This window comes from Callospermophilus lateralis, chromosome 16 (assembly GCF_048772815.1).
Source record: "Callospermophilus lateralis isolate mCalLat2 chromosome 16, mCalLat2.hap1, whole genome shotgun sequence".
Classification (NCBI taxonomy): Eukaryota; Metazoa; Chordata; class Mammalia; order Rodentia; family Sciuridae; genus Callospermophilus; species Callospermophilus lateralis.
Window position 1 is genome coordinate 45,247,417 of NC_135320.1, and position 24,766 is coordinate 45,272,182.

General features: G+C 33.4%; 1 protein-coding gene across 1 annotated transcript in view; it reads left to right on the top strand.

Moving 5' to 3' along the window:
• The window catches only part of Cnbd1 (cyclic nucleotide binding domain containing 1), a 417,739-nt gene that overhangs the window by 22,518 nt on the left and 370,455 nt on the right, over positions 1 to 24,766 (top strand). The window contains exons 2-3 of the mRNA XM_076835771.1: positions 4,927 to 4,999; positions 16,821 to 16,934. Coding sequence (XP_076691886.1) covers positions 4,927 to 4,999; positions 16,821 to 16,934 — 187 coding nt within the window. The remainder of the gene's footprint in view (positions 1 to 4,926; positions 5,000 to 16,820; positions 16,935 to 24,766) is intronic.

The following is a 24,766-nucleotide window of genomic DNA, read 5'->3' on the forward strand; positions in this document are numbered from 1 at the left end:
TATTTCTACTATAATACAACCCAACAAGATGATGCCAAACAAAACTGAGACAGAATGAAATAAAAAGGGAACAACAAAAAATCATTATAGCCTTTCTATCCCCCTGACATGTGCATCCGTCCTTTCTCCCTATCTGTTCCTCAGACGTAAATAGTTTTTCCTCAGATGTGAGCGGTTTTTCTTCAGTCTCACTCATCTCCAGGGACAGGCAACTTAAAACAAAAGTGAAGCAAAACAAAAGAGGAATCTTAAAATGGCTACCCATCCTCTCGCCCTGCCCTCAGGGACGAGCAGTTCACTTACCCTCAGTCGCTCCCTGTGCGAGCCACCAAATGCCGTAGTCTGGCTGGGCACAATTCAGGAGCCACTTGTCAAAAGAAATGAACTTTATTTTTAGAACCACACACGCCAATCAAAACATCTCCTCAGGAAAAACCCTCAGAGCCCAACTGCCACCACCGGCTTCCCACAAGCCTCTCTCACAACCCCCAGCCTCTCCACCTCCCACAATCCTCCTGCTCTTGAGGCCGATTGGCTGGGTCGCGTGGGCTGAGCCAAAAAAAGTCCCCCAATGAGCAGCTCCGTGGCCTGAAGGGGCAGGGAAACAGCCCAATGAGCATCTCCAATGAGCATCACCGCAGAGGAGCCAATCAGCTAGATGTTGCTGGGGCCGCTGTGAGCCAAACATCAGCTGGCAGTCTGAAAGTTTGCTGGGGCCCCTTCGGCTGTGGCTCTCAACAGCTTTTCATAGGAGATATTTCTCTATTTCTTAAAGAAAACATTGTTGGGAAATACAGTTTAGTTATAGTTAACACAAATATTTTTAAACATTTTTTATAACTTTAATTAATTTTTTTATGTGATGCTGAGAATCCAACCTAGTGCCTCCCACATTCTAGGCAAATGCTGTACCACTGATTCAACCCAACCCCTAAATAAATTTTTAACTGAAATATATATATGTATATATATGTATATATGTATATGTGTGTGTGTGTGTGTGTGTGTGTGTGTGTGTGTGTATTGCTGGACATGGTGGGCACACCTATAATTCCAGTGACTTAGGAGGCTGAGTCAGGAGGGTCTCAAGTTCCAGGCCAGCCTCAGCAATTTAGCAAGACCCAGCCTTAAAAATAAAAATATAAAGGGATGGTGATGTAGATCAGTGGTAAATTGCCCCTGAATTCAATCCCCAGTTCCAGGAAAGAAAATTGTGTGTGTGTTGTGCTAAGCACATGCTCTGCTACTGAGCTTCACCCCCAGTCCCAGAAAATATATCATGAAGTAAGCATCATAACATGCTAAACACATTTGGACAGGTATGACAATTTTCATGATAGAGCTTCTGTACATCAGTAGCTCTCAGATTTCTTGTATACCTGGGTGTTCTGTTGATCACAGGATGGCATAAGAGAAATTATAGCTGGATGCTAAATTGAAAACGATCATATTCCAAATGGTGTGGTGTGACTTTGGAGGCTGATGAAGAAGTTGGGGTTGAGATGTCCTAAGCAGAGATGAAATCTGAAGTCCCAGACATTTATAGACAGGAAACATGGGACCCACATTGAAGAAGGCACTCAGACAAAGTCAGAATGCCTATCCAGTCAGGTCAGCATCTTCTGTTTAATTAATTAATTTTTTTTTTTTTTTTTTTTTTTTTTTTTTTTTTGCATTGCTGGAGATCAAGTCCAGGGCCTCACACCTGCTGAGCAAACACACTACCACTCAGATCAGCATCTTCTTCAAGTAACCCCACAGCTCTGGAAAGCCAGCACTCAGTGGGACACAATTTTCCAGAAGCAGGCTGACCCCACCATCTACAGGTTGCAGGCAGGAACAGTAGGAGCCTAGGGACAAGAACTAGGGTGATGGAAATCACTCTTTTTCTTTTCTCTTAGGTTCCAATATAATTCAGCACAGCACTGTTATAATAATATTTTATTATATTTTTTGGTACGGGGATGGAATCTAGAGTCTCTTGCATGCTTAACTGCTGATCTAGATTTCCCCTCCTCAAGCCACTGGATTAAATGTTTTATTTTACTCAGCATAGAATTTTTTCAGAATAATTTTTATTTACAAAAAAATTTTCAATGTAAAATTCACTGTGTGTGTTTGAGATTTACAATGATGTTATGTGATATATAGAAAGAAAAATAGCTAGCCTAGTAAGATAGATCAATAGCTATCACTCACATAGTTACTCTTGTTTTGTTACAAAAACAGTTAAAATCTACTTATTAACAAAATTTTTTAATACAATTTTGCTGACTTTAGTTCTCATCATGAAAGCATTTTAAACAAAAATTTTATAACCCCATGATAAGCATAAGCAATTTATCATACTACTCAAAACGAAAATAAATTTACTCTGAACAAGCATTAACAATTGTAAACAAAAGATCATCTATGTACCACTCAGATAACACATTGGAATTTTGTTTTTCTGTTTTGATAATGTACAGTGGGCCTTATATCAATAAAGATAACTGGCTCTTTAATTACACAATTGATTTCTAGTGTAGGATTAATTTGTAACCACCGTTTCACATCAGCTTCTAATCCTCTTTCACACTTAACTCTGGTCAAAATCCCTGATTTAAACTCTGTTCTAGGGTTAAGCCCTCTCTGCTTCTGTCAAAAGCTGGGTTAAGGCATATTCATGAGGGGAAAGTAAGACAGTAAAACAAATGTAAACTTTGTACGCTTTGAAATTCTTTAAGCTTTATCCCTGTATTACATTGGATCCCTGGAAAAGCTCAGCTCTGGTCTTTACACAGTTACCATTTCTTGTGGAAACCTTTTGGCTTTTTTCTTTTCAATGAGTCTGCTTTCAAAGACACCGTCCATTGGGTTGTTGACACTCTTCATATAAAGACCCCTCTGACAAATACCTCTCAGGATTGAGAGTCAGACATTTTTTGATGAATTAAAGAAGAAACTTTTTGATGACTTAAAATGTTCTACTGGGCCTTGAATGCCATATAGCCCACGCTGTTTTTGAGTTTACTAGGCTATTCTAACTCTGTCATGGAGATTTGGCTTTGATAACTGTCGTTTTTCTCATGCAAACAAAAAGCAAATAAATAGCAAATAAAAAACAAAGTGGTATTTAATTTATATATTCTTTCCTAGCAATTCTTAGAATCTTTTTTTTTTATGTTTCTCATTTTTTGTAAGCTGCTTCAACTAAAGGATGACAAATATTTGGTTTTGTTGTTTTGTGTTTTTTTTTCTTTTTTCTTTTTTTTTAATTACTGGGGATTGAATCCAGGGGCACTTAACCACATACCTCACCATTTTTTATACTTTATTAGATACAGGATCTCACTGAGTTGCTAGGGCCTTGTTAATTTGCTGAGGCTGGCTTTGAACTCACAATCTTCCTACCTCAGCCTCCTGAGACACTGGGATTACAGGTGTGTACCAGTGTACTTATTAGATATTTGTTTTTTTTAAAGCCCCTCTTTTGTGGTTAGAATTTCTCAAATCTTGACTTTTTTCCCCAAATTTCTGTGGCACCAACTTCCTCTCTCATCCACATCATTTACTGGAGTGATTCCTTACCCTGTTCTTGAACTAAACCAGGAAAATGGAGTAATTAAATACTTTACACAAATGTTTTCCTAGTTCATATTCTTAAAAGTCTACTAACATTAATGTTTTAGTAATATTTCTGATATAAAATATTATATATGTTAAAATATTTTTGCTATATCTTAGGTACAAATTGACTTATTTGAAATAAATGATTCCATTTGATGCCAAAAAAACTATTAGGTAATTTTTTGTTTATTCAGATTTAACTGAGTAATGTCCAGTAAGAAAACACCTAAATTGTATACTTAGTATTTTCAAGGGTATTAAAAGTTATGATATATGTGAATAGCAAGAAATTTCCTGCTTAAATTTATCTTATTTCATTTTCTTATTTAGTGAGCAGTATATGTTATTGCTGACTAATTTTTAGGTCACAAAAGGCTTAAGTGTAATTTTATTTTTCAGGAAACTGACATTGAAATGGGTAAACTTGTATATGTCAAGTTCCAATTCCTCATAATTAGAATAAGGTCACTGAATACCTTTTAAAAACTTTTAGGAATTCATTAAGTCAGTGATTTTATCAATAACTTTCCACTAAGGGAAGGAATACCATGCAAAATGTAACATTTATTACTGCTTTCTGTTTAACAATGTTTCTAACTGCTCTCATTCTTATGGAGTAACCAGAGGACCTGGGACGTGAGTGTCCACCATTGTAAAGATGCTTACTACACTTAACACTCTCTCCCTTTCCATTTTATTTGGAGGATGTCAGTTCATTCTGTCCCTGAAAAAGAATCACAAATTGCTTCTTGGCTATGATTACTATTTTTCTTAGGGAGTCATTTATGATTTGCTTATATTTGAATTTCAGAAGGAATTTTAAACTGCTTTCAGAGACAGGATGGTGCTCTGAAGAGGGCTAGTCAAAGAGGGAGGCCTGAATAGAATTGACTAGGCTTATATTGATAAAAGAAGTTAAGAAATATAAAATATTCAAGAAAACTCTGAATTCTCATGACTGGAAGAGTTCATGTGTGGTTCATGTCTGGAACTAGTTCACATTAAAGGTATTGGAAAGAATTTCTGGAAGGCTTACTTTTAGAGAAATGACATTATATGACACATAAAACTTATCATTTACTAGAATTAAAAATTGCCAGACCAGATTTGCCATCAATAAAAAGATTAAATTCTATCCTCACTTTAACCATCCTATTCAGTTCTGTTTGTGTATCAAACAAAGACTGTTAATACCTCACTGCCATAGTCACTGAATTTTTTTATTATGATGAATGTTTGCAATTAAACTCTATTTACACACTTGGTTAATAAGATTATAGAAAATTACTCACATTTTTAATTGGTTTTTTTTTGCAGGCTTAAAAATGCCTAAGAACATTAATTATGGTCAGTTGGATGTATTATGCCGCATTAGAGGAAAATATGGCCAGTAAGTTATTCTTGCATTTCTTTTTCTGTCGTTGAAATGAATATAAATATGCTTGTTTTATGGATAAAGTATAGTAATAAAGCATTTCTGACTCTCACAGGTACCTGATTTACCACACAGATAAAAACATTTGAAAACCTGGAGATTGTTTCTCTAGATTGAAGGGCCAGAATATATATATCATATTTTAAGGAAACAATTTAGTGTGAAGCCAGCATAACTCATCCCTAGCTGGGCCCTTTTTAGTACTTAAAAAGCAGTCATAAGGAAAAAAAAAAGCCTTAAATGGTTGAAAAACACAAATATTGAGTGAAATAAGTACCTGAGCAATGTAAAGGGATGTCTAGCTTAAATATATAGGAGCCAGAGGATGAGGAAATATCACAATTTGAGGCTCAGAATTCCTAAGATGTGCAACACTTGAAGAAACAATTTTAAAAAGACTATTTTGTGCCAACTCCTTCCCATAATTGGACTTTGGAAATTATAAAACTGGTTTTGTTTTCTTCTGTCTGTCTCTGTCAGCCCTCTCCCCACCTACTTTCTCTTGGCAAAAGGACCTTGCCTCATCTTTATGGGACTATTGATGAAAGGCCTTGGGTTCTAGTTTTTCTCTATTTTAAAAATCTCTAAGCCACACCCCCTTAGCCACTTCAAATTATTTTTATATTTTCATCTGTCTTCCAATTAATTCTTTATTCAGAGAAAGGAAAGATGGCCTTTGTTCTTTGCTATTACCTGGATTGCTACCCAAAGTGATGGCTTTTGTTTGTTTCCTGTACATTGCTCTCTCCTCACTCCTGGTATCTGTCAGCACAGGGTGAAAAAGTAGGTGCATGCAATCCAGAGTCAGGAACCTGGTTAGAATCCTGGCCCAGCCACTCACTTGCTGTGTGAACTGGTTAGTTCATCTCTCTTTGCCTCAGTTTTCTCATTTGTCGAAATTTGGAGGAAAAAAAATGATCCATTTCAAAAGATTTATAGGACTATTAAATGAGTTAATGTAGGTAAACACTAATTGAAACATAGGGTTCTAGATAAATGATTTTAATTATTGTTATTTACAAATGCTCATCTAAATTTTAACCTATTTTATATGCTAGTCCATCTTCTAAGGCAGAAGAAAGCAGTTAAACAATCTGGAATGAATGTCTATTTTTCCTTTTACTCTCTGTCCCAGACACATTTCATTTTTCAACATGTTTCTGGATTCTTTTTTTCCTTAAGGGGGATCATAATAAGAAAGATGGTAGCATCTAGATCTGGACCTGCCAAAATATCCATTCAAAACACATTGTATCAGTCTTTTTTTCTGGGTTGGAAAATCCCTCCCAGGCAGAGTTCTCTCATCAGATAATCACGTATTCCAGGCTCAGTCTGCTTGTCCTGCCTGACTGCCTCTGTTAGTTAAGTTGCATGTTTAATAGTGGATTCTTTTTCAGATATAAATCTCTTGAATTTCTAGGATGTGTCCTTTTGAGGCACTCAGATGCCTGGAGCCTGGAAAGCACAGGTTTTAGAATATCTATATATGGGTTTTATGCAGTTATTTCAGAAAAAGAATATAAAGGCACAAACACAAAATTAGATATGAAAATGAACATGTATTTAGAATGAGAAAATATAACACATTAATGAAGGCTTGGCAATTTGCATCCTTTCTCCCCCTTAAGACCTCTTTAGGCAATTTAGCAGAAAAACACTCATATAAGTTATTTTAAGCCCTTCAGAATTATAAAGTTATCAAATGATTTTAACAGATTTCAGAGAAGTTTAAGAAAAAAAGGTATTCCTTCATATTATTTCTTCATGTATTATGTATTCAAAATGACCAATGAAATATGTTTCCCCTATTGTAAAAATACGAAGGCTGATTTCACTTAAATGTTTCAAGATTTGAAATTTTTTTTTTAAAGAGAGAGTGAGAGAGAGAGGGGGAGAGAGAGAATTTTTAAAATATTTATATTTTAGTTTTTTCGGCGGACACAACATCTTTGTTTGTATGTGGTGCTGAGGATCGAACCCGGGCTGCACGCAAGCCAGGCGAGCGCGCTACCACTTGAGCCACAACCCCAGCCCCAAGATTTGAAATTTTTGTACAAAAAACTCATAAGAACTAGGGTACCATTCCCAAAATATTTCCACATATTTTGGATTTGATATTTTTTAAAGTTTCTATTATCAGAATAAAAGGTAGTAGATTTGGATATTTTCCTGGAACTTTTTTTTTAATCAGTGGTAAAAGAAAAAATAGAAGGGAGGATGATATCATTTGGATTTCTAAATTCTTTGATGCAAGACTTTTTATCCCAAGCTCACTCTAATCTCCACAATGGCAAGAGGTTTTATATGTCTTATTTCTTCCAATCTCTTGACATTTAGCACAGAGTTCAATGTTTTGAATTGAATTTCATTTTGATGTTCAGTAGAAGTAAATATCCTCTTGCTGATTGTAAAATTATTCACAGGTTTTCAATCTGTGTTGATTATAAATATGTTAGGATAAGATTTATAGTGTGATATTTTTAATATTATCTAAAAGCTCATTATTTAAAAATATTTTTAATTGAAAAACAATAAACATTATGTAGTAAATTTGATATTTTGAAGTATGTATACAGGTTAAGCATTTCTTATACAGAAATAAAAAATCTGAAAATGCTCCAAAATCTGAAGCTTTCTGAATGTCAACAGGACACAACAAATGGAAAATTCAGGCTATGCATATGAAGTGTATGTGAGATATAAGTAAATTTTGTGTTCAAACATGGGTAACATTCCTAAAATATTTCCAAATATTCCAATATCTGAAAAAAAATCTCAAAGCTAAAGCATTTCTGTTTTTAAGCATTTCAGATAACAGATGCTCAACCTGAACAATGTAGAATGATTTAATCAGTCTAATCGAATTATCCATAAACTGACTTAGTTTTTTGTGGTGAGACTTTTGAAATTTATTCTCTAATTATTAACTAAAGTTATCCTGCTGTGCAATAGTTCTGAACAATTCTTCCCCTTGTCTAACTGAAACTTAATATCTCCTCACTCTTTTTCCCTCCTGGACCCACCCTTAACTGCTAGTGAGTGAGCATCATTCTACTCTCTATCTGTATGACTTAGAATTATTTTGATTGTATATGTGAGTGTGATCATGTGTTGATTTTTGTTGTTGTTGTTGTTTTGTTTTGCTTTCTTGCCTGTTTTTTTTTTTTTTAAGTACAATGTCCCCTCCTTTATCCACTTCATTGCAAATAATAGAATTTCATTCTTTTAAAGGCTGAATGGAATTCCATTGTGTGTGTGTTTATAATTTATTCATTATCAATTATATATTGAGCATTATTGTGAATAATGCTCCAATGAATATGGGAATGCAGATATATCTCAGATGAATAGATTTCAGTTCCTCTGGGTAGATATAGAGAAATGGGATTCCTGAGTCATATGGTAATTCTTTCTTTAGTTTTTGAGGAAACTCCATACTGTTTTCCAAAGTGGTTTTACTGATTTGCATTACCACCAACAATGTATAAAACTTCCCTTTTCTCCACATTTTCACCAACATTTATTATCTTTTGTCTTTTGATCGTGATAGCCATTCTAACTGGTATATGGTGATCTCTTGTTGTAGCTGTAATCTGACTTTCCCTATTAATTTGAAATATCGAGCAATTTTTATGGGCCCATAGACCTTTCATATGTTTTATTTTGAGAAATATCTTTTCATTTTATAATGAGATTATTTGTTTTATTGCTATTGAGCTGTTTTCTTTCTATATTTGAATATTAACTCCTTATCAAATGTATGGTTTTCAAATATTTTCTTCCATTGTTGTAGGTTGTTCTTCATTGTTTATTGTTCCCTTGATTATATAGAAGCTTTATAGTTTAATGCATTTCATTTGTTTATTTTTACATTTTTGCCCATGTTTCCAGGTCATATATTAAAAATTAATGCCCAGACAAATGTCATGAATCTTTCCCCCCATCTTTTCTCCTAGTAACTTTATATTATATTTCAAGTCTTATGTTTAAGAATTGAATATGTTTTGGATTGAATTTTGCATATAGTGAGATAAGGATCCAATTTAATTCTTCTACAGATGGAAATTCAATTTTCCCAACATCAGCTATTGAACAGACTGTCCTTTGCCCACTGTGTGAACCCAGAATTTTTGTTGAAAATCAATTGATTGCAAATGTGAGAGTTTTATTTCTGTTCTTTCTGTTCCATTGGTTCACATCTTTGTTTTTCTATCAGTAATGTGTGTTTTTAATCATAATAGAATTATATTTTGAAATCTGTGCATGATGCTTCCAGCTTTGTCTTTTGCTAAAGACTGCTTTGTTTATTTAGAATCTTTTGTGGTTTTGTGGTTGTGTACAAATTTTAGGATTTTAAAATATTTCTGTGTATTTTGACAGGGATTGCATTGAATCTGTAGATAATTTTGAATAGTATGGACATTTTAACAATATTTTCCCATGAAAGTGTAAAATCATTCCATTTGTTTGAAACTTATCAATATTTCATAGTCTCAGTATACAGATCTTTCAAATCTTGGTGCAATTTATATGTATTATTTTTTTTGTTAATTGTAAATGGGATTATTTTCTTGATTTCTGTTTCGATAGTTATTTTAAGTGTATATTTTTATCTACTATTTTTTTTTTTTTTTGCTGCAGTGAACATAAGACCTAACAAGAACAATTACAGGAGGAAAAGTTTATTTTGGAGCTTATGGTTTCCGAGGTTTCATTCCATTTTTCTTGGCCGGAGAACATCATGGTGTGAGAGTGAGCCTGAATACAGCAGCTCATGACATAGAACTAGGAAGCAGAGAGAAACTACTTCACTCACTAGGGACAAAATATATGCCCCAAAGGCATTCTCCCAATGACTTAGCTCTTCTAGCCACACTGTACCTGCCTATGATTACCACTCAGTTAATCCATTCAACTAGATTAATGTACTGATTAAGTTAAGACTCTCATATCCCAATCATTTCACTTCCAAACTTTCTTATATTGTCTAAAACATGAGCTTCTGGTGGGGGTGGGGGTGGGGCTAATATCTAAACCATATAGTGTACATAATTCTACTTATTGTTTTACATTGATTTTTATACCCAGTAATTTTACTGAAGTAATTTATCAATCCTAACAATTTACTGAAGTAATTTATCAATCCTGACAATTTTTTGGTGTTTAATATTTTCAATATATAAGATCATGTCATTTGCAAACAGAGACAAAACTCTTGGTTTCCTATTTGGTTGCATTTTATTTCTTTCTTTTGCCTAACGTCTCTGGATAGATCTTTTAGTATTTGCTGAAAATAAGTAGTGAGCATGGGCATCCTTGTTTTGTTCCTGAACTTAGAGGAAAGGTTCTCAACTTTTCACTGATGAGTGATGATATTAGTTGTAGTCTTGAGGCACATTCTTTTCATACCTAATCTATTGAAAGTTATTTTCATGAGAGGATGTTAATTTGTGTGAAATGCTTGTGTGCATCTATTAAGATAGTCATACTCTTTATAATTCATTATGTTAATGTAGTGTATCACATTGTATGATTTGCCTGTTGAGCCATCCTTGCGTCCCAGTGATAAATACCACCTCATCATGGTGAACGATTCTTCAGTTTTTTGAATTTGGTTTGTTAGTTGGCCTGTAATTTTCTTTGCTTTATAGTATCTTTCTTTGACCTTGTATCAAAGTGTGTTGGCGTTATAAAACAAGTTCAAAAGTATTTTCTTTATTTCAAGTTTTTGGAAGAGTTTGAGAATGACTGGCATTTTTATGTGTTTTAAATGTTCAGAAGCATTCACTTATGAAGTCATTTACTAATTTTGGCCTGAGTTTTACTTTGTCTAGTTCCCTGAGATATAATGTCAGATTATTTGAGATCTTTTTCTGATATAGGTATTTATTGCTATAAACTTACCTCTTAGATGTACATTTGCAACATGCAATAAGATTGATATGTTGTATTTATATTTTCATTTGTCTCAGGTTAGTTTTGATTTGTCTTTTGATGTCTTCTTTGACTTATGGGTCTTTCAGGAGCATGTTGTTTGATATCCACATATTGGGAATTTCCAAAGATTTCTTCTATCTCATGCCATTGTGATCAGAAAAGATACTAAGTGTTATTTTGGTGCTCTTAAATTAGAATTTGTTTTGTGGTTTAAAATATGATCTGAAGAATTTTTTTTATGTGCTTGAGAAAAGAATATGTATTCAGTTGCTTTTTGATGGAATGTTCTATGTATGTATATTTGGTCCATTGAAATGAAAAATTCAGTAGGAACCTTACCCATGTGCTTTTTGTGTTAGGTGTAAACTATTCAATATTTACTTATTAAATTTTGTCTATTGTTGAAAGTAGGGTTCTTAATCCTCCTATTATTAATTATGTTGAAATCTATCCCTTCAAATCATTTAATAATTGCTTTACGGATTGATCCCTTTTTTTGTTCTACAATGACCTTTTTGGATTTTTACAGTTGTAGATGTAACATATTTTGTCTGGTATAAACATATATATTCCTACTCTTTATAACATGTCCATTTGCATGAAATATATTTTTCCATATTTTCACTTTCAGTTTGTGTATCCTTACTAGAAAAATGAGTTTCTTATGAGCATGCTATGGTTGGTTCTTGTTTTTGTTTTTATTCATTCAACCACTGTATGCTTTTTAGTTGGGGAATTTAATACATTTTTTCCAGGTAATTATTGATAAGTTAGGATTTCTTATTGAAATTTTGTAATTTGTTTTCTGGTTATTTATCTTTTTTCTTTTTTCCTGTCTTGCTGCTTTCCTTTGTGGTTTTCTGAAGTGATGGTATGCTTTGAATCCTTTCTTTTGTAAGTTTTGTGCAAGAAATACAGATTTTAGTTTTGTGGTTACTATGAGGCTCACATAAAACATTTTATACTTCTAGCAAGCTTTTTCAAGATAACAAAACTTAACTTTAATCACATATTTAAACTCAATGTTTTTACTCCCTCACATTTTATGATTTGGATGTAAAAATTTGCATCTTTTTGTAATTTGTGTCCTTTAAAAATTTATTATAGCTTTGGTTGTTTTTTCACAGTTTGCCTTTTGACCTTCACAATAAAGATAGAATTAATTTACATATTGTCTTTACTAAAATATTCTGATTTGACTGTGCATTATTTATTTTATTGTTTTGTACTTCCAAAATGTATTATGTTATTAACTAGTTGTCTTTCATTTCAGCTTAAAAATCATCCCTTTAGCAATGCCAATAAGATAGGGTTATTGGTGATGAATTACCTTAGCTTTAGTTTGTCTGGAAAAGTTTTTTTTTTTTTCTTTTTCCCTCATTTCTGAAGGACAGCTTTTCCAGGTATTCCTGATTAGCTGAATTTCTTTCTTTCACTATATTATCTTACTCTCTTCTGTTTTTTAGGGTTTCTGCTTAGAAATTCACTGACAGATTATGGAACTCTCTTTATGTGATATGTTTCTTATATCTTTCTTCTTTCAAAGTTCTTTCTTTGTCATTGATTTTTGATAGTTTGATTATGATTACTCTTGATTGTTGATTGGAGTTCTCTAAGGTTTTTGTGCCTGGATATTCACATCTTTCCCTGGACTTGGAAAATTTTCTGTCATTATTTCTTTAAGTATGTTTTTTTGGTTTTTGGGTCCTTTTTCTTTCTCCTCTTCTTCTCCTCAAAATCCTATTATGAAAATATTGGTTCTCTTGATGGCTTTCCATGTCATTTTTTTCTCTTCTTGGCAGTGCTGGGGATTGAATCATGGGCTTTAAACATGCTACTCAGTGCTCTACATAGTGCCACATCCTCAATGTTTACAATATGCATAGGACTTTGTCATTCTTTTTTTGTTTTGGTCCTCTGATTAGATAGACCTTTTCTTCTTTGGGGTGAAGAAGTGAAGCTTTATTAGTTTATTTTGGTTGTGTCATATTTCCTTGATCCTTTTTCTGGTTTTTGTTTTTCTTTTGATACTAGGCTTTTAACCCAGGGGCACTTTACCACTGAACTTCATCCCCAGATCTTTTTGTCTTTTATTTTGAAACAAGGTCTTTGCTAAGTTGCTTAGGGTTTCCCTAAGTTTCTGAGTCTAGCCTTGAACTTGTGATTCTCCTGCCTCAGCTTCCTGAATCTCTGGGATTACAGGTGTATACTATCATGCCTGACTTTCCCTAATCCTTTGCAATCTTTGTGTTCTCCCATTGATGTTTGTGCATTTGTGGAAGCAGCCACCTCTTCCTGTTTTAGCAAGTGTTCTTTCAAAGGAACAGATTTTCAATATTTATTCTCACCTGGTTCTCTGTTTTATGTATAATTATATTAATATTATACATAACTACAATTATGAGTTCATAACCAAGCACATTTCCAAAGAAATTAAAATAAGTATAGAGAACACTGGGCAGAGTGATACATTGTAATGTTACTATTTGGAAAGACTGCCGATTAAATGCATTTAGGTTGAAGGCATAATGTGAAATGCTCTGTAACGATCCAACGTATTTTTCTTCAACTCATAGGGAAAATATGAGAACCATTATGTAGCTATGTATGTATATGTACTCAGCCTGATTTGTGTCAGAGTGCACCTGTCATAAAAGAATGACATGTTTCTTTTCATTTTATCAAATAAATATGTAGATGTTGCAATATTCATTAAAAATCGAGACGGAAACAATCCTTAAGAAGTGAAAAAGATCGAACTTTTATGGCTTGCTTAATTTAAAATAAAAAAAAATATGTATGTTGCCTCAGGGTCAACCTATAAATGTAATTAATCAATAAACATTTTATTAAGAGCTTATTATGTTCTCTGATCTGTGAGAAGAACAGAATGGGATGTTGAAGAAATACTGTTAGAATAACTAGAAATATTCTAAGTCTCAGTGGCTTAATTTAATAGGAAGTTTCTTTCTCATATCATGTCATAAGGGGAACTTTTGATGGGCAGTTAGGTTAGGGAGTGAGAGTTTCCTCTCTTGCAAATTACTTTGACTATAACTCAGCTATGAATATGCCTACTATGCTAGGCTTGGTCAGTAGAGGAGTCACAAGTTAATGTCCTTGATAGGATTCCCTAACTGGGTGACCTGTGGTGTTACTTCTTGCCTTCTTTATTAGAATGTGCCTATTTTGAGAAATGAAGCAACTGTAGCCTTGGAGTCAAGACAACCTAGAGTTTTGTACTAATTTTTCTACTTTATATAAACATAGGCAGGTCATTTAAACTTTGTATGCCTCATTTTTTTTATCCATGACATGATAGCTATATGTCTAAATAATAAGAACGATTTCAATTCTAATAGTCACTGATGTTTATATCTATCTCAAAAACTTCTCTGTATTTCCCCAAACTGAGTCTTTTTCTTCCTGAGCTAAACTGCATTTTTCACCTTCCCTTCCAATTAGGGGATCTACACAGTCACATTAGGGGCTGGGGTTTCAACATATGAAGTTTTGTTTCATTTTGTTTTGGAGGGCACAGTTCTATTCATAGCAGTAGCCAATATTTAAAAATCAGAATTTTTTTTTATATGAGAGTTCAGATTTCTAGTTTCTGTTAAAAAAAACAAAAAAAAACAGAGGATCTGAACCTGTTGGACTTCTCTCAGTACATTAAAAATGATCTTTAACATTAAGGCCATGATACACTCTTTGGGGACATGCTCTCTTCAGTTCACCACAGTACCCACCTTATTATACCTACTTGGGCACTTTCAGCATCTAATTTTGAGATCCCTGAATATAAGGTGCTCAAAACATGAAAATAGACTGCTGAATTGCATTTTTGTGACATAGACATTAGCATCATGGGACACTTAGGAATTCACTCTGACAATCGTGTCCTCCGTAGATGCAGTATGTCACTCTTCCATGTCAGCCTTCCGCATATCTCACTTCTTAGATGCACTACCTTTGATGACCCAGGTCACAAACTCTAGGTTCATGTGCACCAGCTACCACATCTTGGAGATTCTCAAGGATTGGGCAAAAGTGGAAGTTTAGGCATAAACATAAAAAATGACAAGATTAAAAGACTCAGTATTTTGGTATAAAGTTTTTAGCTACAAGATCTATCTAAATCACAGATTATTTTAAGATTTCAATACTTGTAACATGGACTGCACGTAGATAGAAAGACCTCAATACTTCTTTGAGTCTCAGTTTCTTCATGTCTAAAATGAAAGTGTTTGCATTATCTAGCTAATATAACTGTGCAAGAATTAAATGACCTGCTACATATAAACTGCCTAAAATAGTTCCTGGAATATAGTAGGAACTAACAGTTTTGATTGAGAACAGTATATCCTAGAGGTTATGAGTCAATTCCATTCTCATTTGGATTCTGTATCCTCCACCTCTTTTTCATATGAATTAGGTCAATTATTAGGGTTGCAGTTTCTTTATGTGTACAATGAACAATAAAATATGTCAACATTATTAGGTTGTATAAATATGCAATGAGAAAAATTGTTGTAAAGATCCTTGTTTGGAATATAACAAGTACTTAATAAAAAAAGAATATGTAAAATAGGTAATTATAGAATGTGAATTTCCAAAATCTTTGTGAATTTTCCAAAATCTACATGGAACTGAATGGTCAGATTTAAAGAGTAGATACTTGATCAATCTATCTTTGTAGAGTGAGAAAAGGATTTAAGAGTATGATGTCCTCCTAAATCACATCCATATTTTATTGTTTGAATCAATTAAGATCAATAAGATTCTTAAAGTGTATGACATTTATCTTGTATAAAGTATCAATATGGTATTTCGGGAACGTTAGCCAAGAGGGAAAAAATGGTGTTATAAATATTTTTGAATGTGTTATTACTTATATTGACAATATATTAAGAAAACTTCTCTTGAGGACTTTCATATTCATTGCTAAGATGTTTGTCAGTGTTCAATTCAAAGTATGATCATTTTTGCTAATTATTGAAATAAGCTGTCATAATGAATGTTTACCATTTTAAAAAACATTTCATGGTAATTGTCAATTGAAAATTGATACAGATTTTCCAGAAACAAGTGTCATTACTTAACATTTAATAATAGTTGGCTATATTTCTTGTTTACTGGCACTTTCAATATGGCCACAATGTAATGTACATTTGGAGGAGAATTTATTTATTTTTATTGTTTGTGGGTTGTTTTTTTTTTTGTTGTTGTTGTTGTTATTGGGGATTGAACCCAAGAGAACTTTGCCACTGAGCTAAATCCCCAGACTTTTTAAATTTTTTGAGACAGCATCTTGCTAAGTTATTGAAGCTGGTGTTGAATTAGCCATCCTACTGCCTCAGACTCTAGTGTCATTGGGGTTACAGATGTGCTCCACCATGCTCAGAAAGGAGGATACTGAAAATACAGAAGGCCACCTGGCCTCTACTGTTAAGTGTTTATTATTCATCAGGAAATGAATCAGAAATCTTTATTTATCTAAGACATGCCAGATGATTTCAGTGATCTTCTGAAGTTGGGAAATGCTAATATTTTCACCTAATACTGCTTTATTTCAGATCTAAAAATACAGTGTAAGGGATTTTCAAAAATCATCGCAAAAACTCACATACATTTTCCAGTAGTGTATATGTAAATGTGAAGCATTTTGGAGGGATTTTTACTATCTGTAACAGTAGCAGAATTAACAGTATTAATCAATTATAGAAATCAAAGTCTTAAGCTTAGCTTAATATTTTGATATAGAATTAATTGGTATGAACTAAGTGAAAGCTCTGAAATTTGTTGAATATTTACACTTCAATTTCTCTTTTTTTTTAAGGTGGAGTTCTCACAGTATGTTAGCAACTCATGAGGCATTTATGGCACAATATCCTAAAATATTTCTGCACAAAGAACCCAGATTGCCTAAAATTTTCAAACCGGTGGAAGAAAGGTAATTATGTTTTCTTTTGAAAGCAAAGTTGTGTGTGTGTGTGTCTGTTTGTGAGCTTACATGTTTAAATGGAACTAAAAATAATGAAAATGTTTGGTTACCAGCCCTCCATGCTGGGGAACAATCAAGGAAACAGACTGGTAGGTAAGGATAGATGAATTTTCTTGCTGAACAAAAATATTTGCCCACTGCTGAAGAGCATAGTTATACAAACCATTTGTCGAAGTATTACTCCCTTTTATTAAAGAATGATAGTGTTTATGAAAGGAATTAAAGTACCTGATAGCATTTCATGAGAATCTTTCCCACAGAAATGGATAGTGTTGGTGGGTGGAGGGCATGTGGAGATTCACTATGTATCAATGAATGGACCACAGTCACAGGGCAACTGAAGGTATTTGAAAAGCCCATTTGATTAGATTTCTACTTCTACATGGACCTGCAGTTTATGCATTTTTAAAGAGCAAGAGTGGGATACTTAAGTATGTTGCAGAAGGTGTGATAACCTTCTTGGAAAAGGATAAGGATGAGTTGCCAAATGGCACTGTAATGACCCCAGTGGAATTATAAGGTTCTTGTGTCATCAGCACAGCATCAAATACAAAAAAAAGCGCTTCTTTCTGCTTAGACAACATTCCCATAGTAGTTCCCTTTACATCTTTAGCGAATATGCAAAGCCCCTCTCCGTGCTACTCTAGTAGAAATGATCTTTCTACACCCTCAGTTTCCAACTGCAGCCATCTCTAACCCGTATAACATCTGTTGCCATATCCATATGTTTGTATTTCACTTGTGTGTTTACTAGTGTGTATTTTTATTTTTGACATTTAGCAGAGTCACTGACTTGTAATTGGGATTAATAAATGAGTGTGTGTGTGTGTGTGTGTGTGTGTGTGTGTGTGTGTGTGTGTGTTATCCATTGGGGAAACTATTTACTGGCTCTATAGAGTTGGTAAAAAAAATGTGTTCTAATTTACTTATATTAATAATATAAAAATAAAAACTCAAACAAAATGATTGTTACAAATGTGTTCCTAGGGCTTGGAGGATATCAGAATAGGAGTACCAATCTATTTTGTTATCTTACACTCTTATTTATAGCTGTAGGGCAGTATTATGTAGAACATGTCATGCCAGTTAACTGAAAAAACTCTCTGGGAGATGAGTTTACTCTGCTTTTTCAAAAACAATTCTGTTAAATTAATTTAAAAAAAACTTATAAAAAACAGACATTCAAATAAAACATTTTTCATAACCTTATTTAACCTTCTCTACCATCTGAATCAAACTCCATCCCGATGTGGCAAGTCTGCCTAGAATCATCACATAAAGCTTATACTGTGATTTATCCAAATAACCTCACTCTACATAAATTTCTAATAAAATATTTTGTACTATTTGATTCCAAGTATATTCGATTTCTATTCTAATCTTGTTGATTAGATTGAGACTTGTAAATTTAGCTCTAACAGTTAAGGGACTAGGAGTATTTATGGAGAGCTGAAATCTCCTTCTTGCCCTCCAGTTTCTTCATTAAGCTACCAGCATGAGTCTATTCCTTTTGGTTAAGAACTTTTTGGGGAGACCAGGGTTGTTCCTCAGCGGTAGAGCGCTCGCTCAGCATGTGTGAGGCGCTGGATTTGATCCTCAGCACCACATAAAAATAAATAAATAAAAATAAAGGTATTGTGACTGACTACAACTAAACAGAATTAAAAATAAAAAAGCTTTTGGGAAGACTACAGAGAGGCAGAGTAGTGGCTTTAAACACCTTTGGTAATAGACTACCACCTTCATATCTTCAAGAAAAAAATGAGACCCTAAATTTTTATTAACTGTCCACTAAAGTGTGGGGTACAAAATATGCAGAGACTAGGGAAATGCACAGTATTAGTTGATTTGTATGTTTTAAGTTGCAGAGAAGTCAATCAAATTAGCTTCAGATGCAAGGGGAATTTTAAAGATCACCGTTTCCTTCCATATGCCTGCCTCATCTTTGTTGGGTTGGTTTAATTTTCATATGCCTCGTGGTCTGGACAGACAGAGAGGAGTTTTTATTTTTATTTTTTGAAATAGCCCTGGCAGAAGCACATTGAAGTCTCTTGTTATAATCCATTTCTGGATTGCTACCGTGGTCCTCTGATTTGCCTGTCCTAAATTACATGCTGGTACTCATAGAGTGAAGAATGTAGTTGACCCTAAATAGAAGCATTTAGAATAAAGGTAGGAGAGCAAGTAGAGTGATAGAAGAAAATTGGGATATCATTAACTAGAAAATGGTGAATGAATACATGATCCTTGTTGAAAATTTCTTGAAGACACCCAAGTCAACAGGAGGTTGAACAAAATGTAGAATGGAAAAATAATACGTTGAAAAAACAGCAGTGAGCTTTGAAATCAAATATAAAATGAGAAAAATTATTCAAAAATCTTCTCTGATTATAATTCAAAGACTAAATTGCCAACAGAATTAGAGGGGAAAAAGCTAATCATTTAGAAGTCAAAAAATAGAAAATAACCAAAAACCCCAAAACATTCTCCTAAACAACTATTTCTTTAGACAGGGAGTCAAAACTGCATTTTAGTTTTTGGATATGAGTCCCAAAGCACTAACAACAAAACCAGAAGCAGACAAATAAGTTTACATCAAACTAAATAGGCTTTGCAAAACCAAGGGTACAATAAAGAAAGGGTAGACAACCAATGAAGTGGGAGAAAATATATATAAATCATACATCTGGTACAATGATTTGATATCCAAAAATACATGAGGAATTTGACTCAATAGCAAGAAAACAGCTTGGTCAAAAAAATGAATTAGCAATCTCAAAAGCATTTGATATAATTCAGTATCTGCCTCATGGTACATGTGCAATAATGTTGTTGAAAAGACAAAATGGTAGTTTTTATTTTTCAGCTAGGAAAACAATCTAAAGCAGTAATAAATATGCCTTCAATTGAATTAAAGTTTCATAAATACATTTCATAAAATATATCTAAGAAAATAATGAATCTCCTCTAAGCTTAGCTTGCAAGGGTCCCTTACGAAATATTACACACACGCACACACACACACGCATATGTGTGTGTGTGTGTGTGTGTGTGTATATATATATATATAAATTTTGACATGTATATCTGAAATTCATACACACATGAATAGTGAGAATAAAACTCAGGAAAATCAGAATCTTTCAAAGGAATAAAACTAATGATGAATTATATCTTATCAGAGAGGAAATGCCTACACTATAAAAATTATTCATCAACAGCCTTTACCTATTATATTCAACACTCTATAATTCTTTTAACTCAAATATCATGTCACAGCTGTGATACAAGTAAGGCACCTGCCTGGCTGTAGGCAGCTGGCAAGAGTCCCTGAAACCAGAGCGCTTGCTAGATATTGAAGGGATACAGTCATGGGCTAGGAGACAAATGCTTCATGGAAGCATTAAATATACTTGGAATAATGCTTCATTAATGAAAATAAATGAAAGACCTGGCCAAGACATTGGGAGCGATAATTGTATTTGAGCAAAAATTTAAGAACAGGACAAGAATGGGGCCAAAGATGGTTTGGAACTCTCATCATTATCTAAAATTTATTTTATTCATGGATTGTTTAGAAGGTAAAACTTTGGTATACTCACAGATATAGAAAAATCAAAGAGGATCTGTAATGTTTTAAAAAAGAGCACTGAATTTTGATACAATATACTTAGGTCTGAGTATTTATTTTGCTCAACAGCAACAAAATAAACTTTGGAGAAGTCTCTTAAGATGGCCTTGACTCAATATTTATTCAGAAAAAGAACAATATTAATATGCTATCTCAGAGTTATGAATTGAAAGAGCTTTAAATGATGCTAGCTCTCATCATAGACTATAGATGGCTATGATATTTTATGTGTAATATATGTTTGTCAAGAAATTCTTTGTTTAAAATAGGTTCAACAATAGGGTAAAAAGATGCAAACTGCAGATTGTATAAAATACTATTAAGAGGCTGGGATGTAGCTCAGTTACAGGATACTTGCCTAGGTTATGTTACTATGGATTCAACGTAACATAAAGAAAAAAGAAAAAAAAACATTATGTTTAAAGTGAGTTGCACAATTAAGTGACTTCCATATTACAATGGAAGATATAATTAACAATGTCATTATATGAATTCTCAATGATTGAAACCAATTAATTTATTTGTTCCCAATAAACATAATGATCATTGTTTTTTTAGGAATAAAAAAATCTGATTGTTATATCCCTCAGTATTTTAAGCAACTTTAATTCATTAGAGAGAGATGGACATAGTTCCAGATTTGTATCTCTTTTCTATATTAGGAAGATGTAATTATTATAAATGTTCTAATTTGAATAAAATGCTACTTTTATGTAAATAGAGGGCCCTTCTGCTTTTAAGTTATGCTATACTAATTTTAGAACATTTGTTGCTCAACAATTAGAATTTTGCCATATTTTTTGATATTTTAATTTGCTTGTGAATGACATATAAGAGCCTTGAAAATATCCATATAATTTCCTGAGAACTTCGTCTACACGAAGGTAGAAAATAATGCAGTTATAAAGGGAAATATGGGTGTTCAGGGGTAGTTAAATGGTAGAGTGCTTGCCTGACATGTGAGATGCCCTGTCAAAGTCCCAGAAGTACACACACACAAAATGGGGTAAATAGTTTATATTTTAAAAATGTAATTATAATTCTTTACATTTAAAAATTTCCAAATCAATACAATTGGCGATTTCTATCCAGAATATTGTCATGATGGGCGAAAGGTGCGACTTATTCAGTTGAGGGGGAGAAATAAAGAAGGCTCATGCGCCTCTGCACTTTTCAATGCTTTATTCACTGAAATTACTCAATACAATTTCACTCTATAGATTCTTAATCAAGAAAATGACAATCCTTAATGCTAGGCACTGCAATAGACATAATCCACAGCAAACAATTCTAGATTAATTCTAAGCACTGACAACACACTTAATCATGACAGGCTCATGATGAACATTCCCTTTGTGTGCTAAACTCAAGTGTCAGATCAAAAATCTCAAGCCCTAGGCTCTAAATCCAGCAGATGCACACTCACTCAAACCACCATGATCAGGTCAGGAACCTGGGGTGGAGTTGATGGCTGGCTGAGGACAGGGTCATAGGGAGAAGTCCTTTTTTTCACCAGAGTCAAGAGGCTGTTGTAGAGCTTGAGAGAGGTGAGAACAACACAGAGGATCAGGCAGATGAGAAGAGTTGGGATGTCAGTCCAGGTCCTCACCAGGCTCTCAGGCTTGTGTGCATCAGTGTTGGCTGGCTAAATGTCTGTTCATTTGCTCCATCATTTATACTAAATTTTGGAGCTTCTGACCATCCCTTCAATTCCTATTAGCTGCTACCGAATTTCTCAGTGATATCATTCATCCTGAGATTAAAGTATCTGCTCGAGTGGTCCCCACCCTGATGTTCTTGCTTCTCACTCTTATCAGGGCAAGGGTACCATGCCAGAGACTTCACTCTGAATTTGTCAGGGTGGGGAGAAGTGACTTGTTTGTGTCTGAGGGCCATACTGGAGGGCTCCTTAGGTGTACCTAGTGAGACTGCAGGTTTCAAACTGGAATTTTAAAATGGAGTTGCTTAGTCTGAGGCCTAAGGCAATCCTTACAAATATGTAAACTAAAGCTGTTTGTATTTGAATTATTATTCAAATTCACATGCTCTTAAACTTTGGTACTGCTCAATAATATGATGAAATCTAATTGTAAAGTCTGAGAACCCTGGCTTAAGATAGGAAGTTATAATATTTATGATTTAAATGCATAAGAAAAAAACCCTCTACTATCAAGAAGTCTTAGGATTTTACATAACATTGGTTAATATAACCATAGTGTCCTATATTACATTAAGCTCTTTTTTATTAATTAATCCAACTATTATTTATCAAGTATCTACCATGTATCAGGCATTTTGCTGGGATAGAAGAAGATGAATATGGCTTTTAGGCCTTAAGCAATGGTCATGCTAACAATTTTTAAGCACAGTAATTTATATTTAAGAATTCATTTTTCAGCTTTCAGATTGTACCATTTATTAGTATAGACAAAGGAACATAAGCAATAAAGAAAAAAGATTGTCTATTGGCTTACCTAATCAACCAGAGGGTAAAGCTGACCTTAAGGAAGATAAGACACAAGATACGGACTGTGTGTGGATTCTGTTTTTCAGCCCTAATTGTCTCTGTAAGTAATCTCTGTTCTTTCTTGTTGTTGTGGAATTTCTCAATGTAGAGGAACATGATCACTGGAAGCCTTGGGCTTGTTGTAACAGCACTGACACAGGAGAAAAAAGGAATTTGTTTTTTTAGAATAACCCAGGAAAAAAAATTGGTTTAGTCTGGGCTACATGTTAACCTACCTTCCCAGTGGCATAAAACCTATTAGTAGAAGAAATGAGGATGGAGAGGCACCTTATATAAAGAAAAGAACCACTATACACAAGGACTGCACTTCTGGGTGTAAAATAAATTAATAAATATAATAGTGACAGTTAGTTTTAAAATGTTGCAGTGTATACTTAAAAAAATTAATATCCATACTTTTTTAAATAATAAGAGAAGACATCAATTTTTTAACCAATGATTGTTTAAGTCATATTATCTCAGGAGTAAAAAGGAAACCTAAAGAAATTTTATAGTAGCCAAGTGGGGGAAAAAATAAGACTTCACGGAACTGTGGAGAACTATGTTAAAGATATATTCATTCAAAAAGTGGCTTTTTTTGAGGCATAAATTAAAGCATTTGCAAAGACACCTGCCTAATTGGTATAATTTTATTTGAATTTTACAAAGTGCTACTAGATATTGATCAATTTTGGTTCCAGAAAAGATTAGTCAGTTAAAGAAAATTAATTCTTAAAAATTCAGATAAGCTTTGAAAACATATTTGCACTGATTTCGGAGTGGGGATTTAGCTCAGTTGTAGAGTTCTTACTTAGCATGTTCAAGGCCTTAAGTTTAATCCCTAGTTATGGGGAAAATAATTTGTACTTGACTTAGAGATGAGTGTCTGTTTAGTTGGTAGACATTAAGCAATGTGCTTATCAATGAGAGAAGAATTTGCCCAGAGGGTGTAGACCAGAAATAAGGTGGCAGAAGCTGAGAATAGTCATCAGTATAGCTGAATGGTTAACTAGGTTGTTTCTTTCAAGATATTCATATTTACTAAATTAATCAAAAGAGAAGCTGCCTAACTTTTAAGAAAATGTTAAAGTATGATACTAGATATATTCTATAAATAAGTTTTATAGAGTGTAAATGAGAAAAAGTAAAAAAAAAAAAAAAAAAAAAGAAAACCAAATTTGATTTCTAACAAATCTACACATTTCTTAAACTGTATGCTTCTTAAAATTCACATTATTTTATTTAAGGAATACATGTAGAAAGAAAAGAAAAAGTTAAGAATAATTTTTATCATATATTGAATGCTTGAAAAAACATCAAATGCAGTAGTAAAAAATAATGATACCTACCTTAAAATAGTACATTTCTAGTACAAGAAAAAAATTGTAATGATATAGCCATATACAGTTAACCTCCATTAACTGTATAAACTGTACGGATAAAATGTATAAGAAGTGTTTTTCAAGAGAAAATTTCTGATCAGTACTGTAATTTAGCTTATAATTGAAATGCATTAGATCAAATATGCAGTGCCTTGACTTAAAGCATCAGTTTTGTAACCATGACTACATGGCATTGAAGATATCAATCTATCTAGACCTCAGTGATCTTATATCTAAAATGAAATATTTGAGTAGATGATAT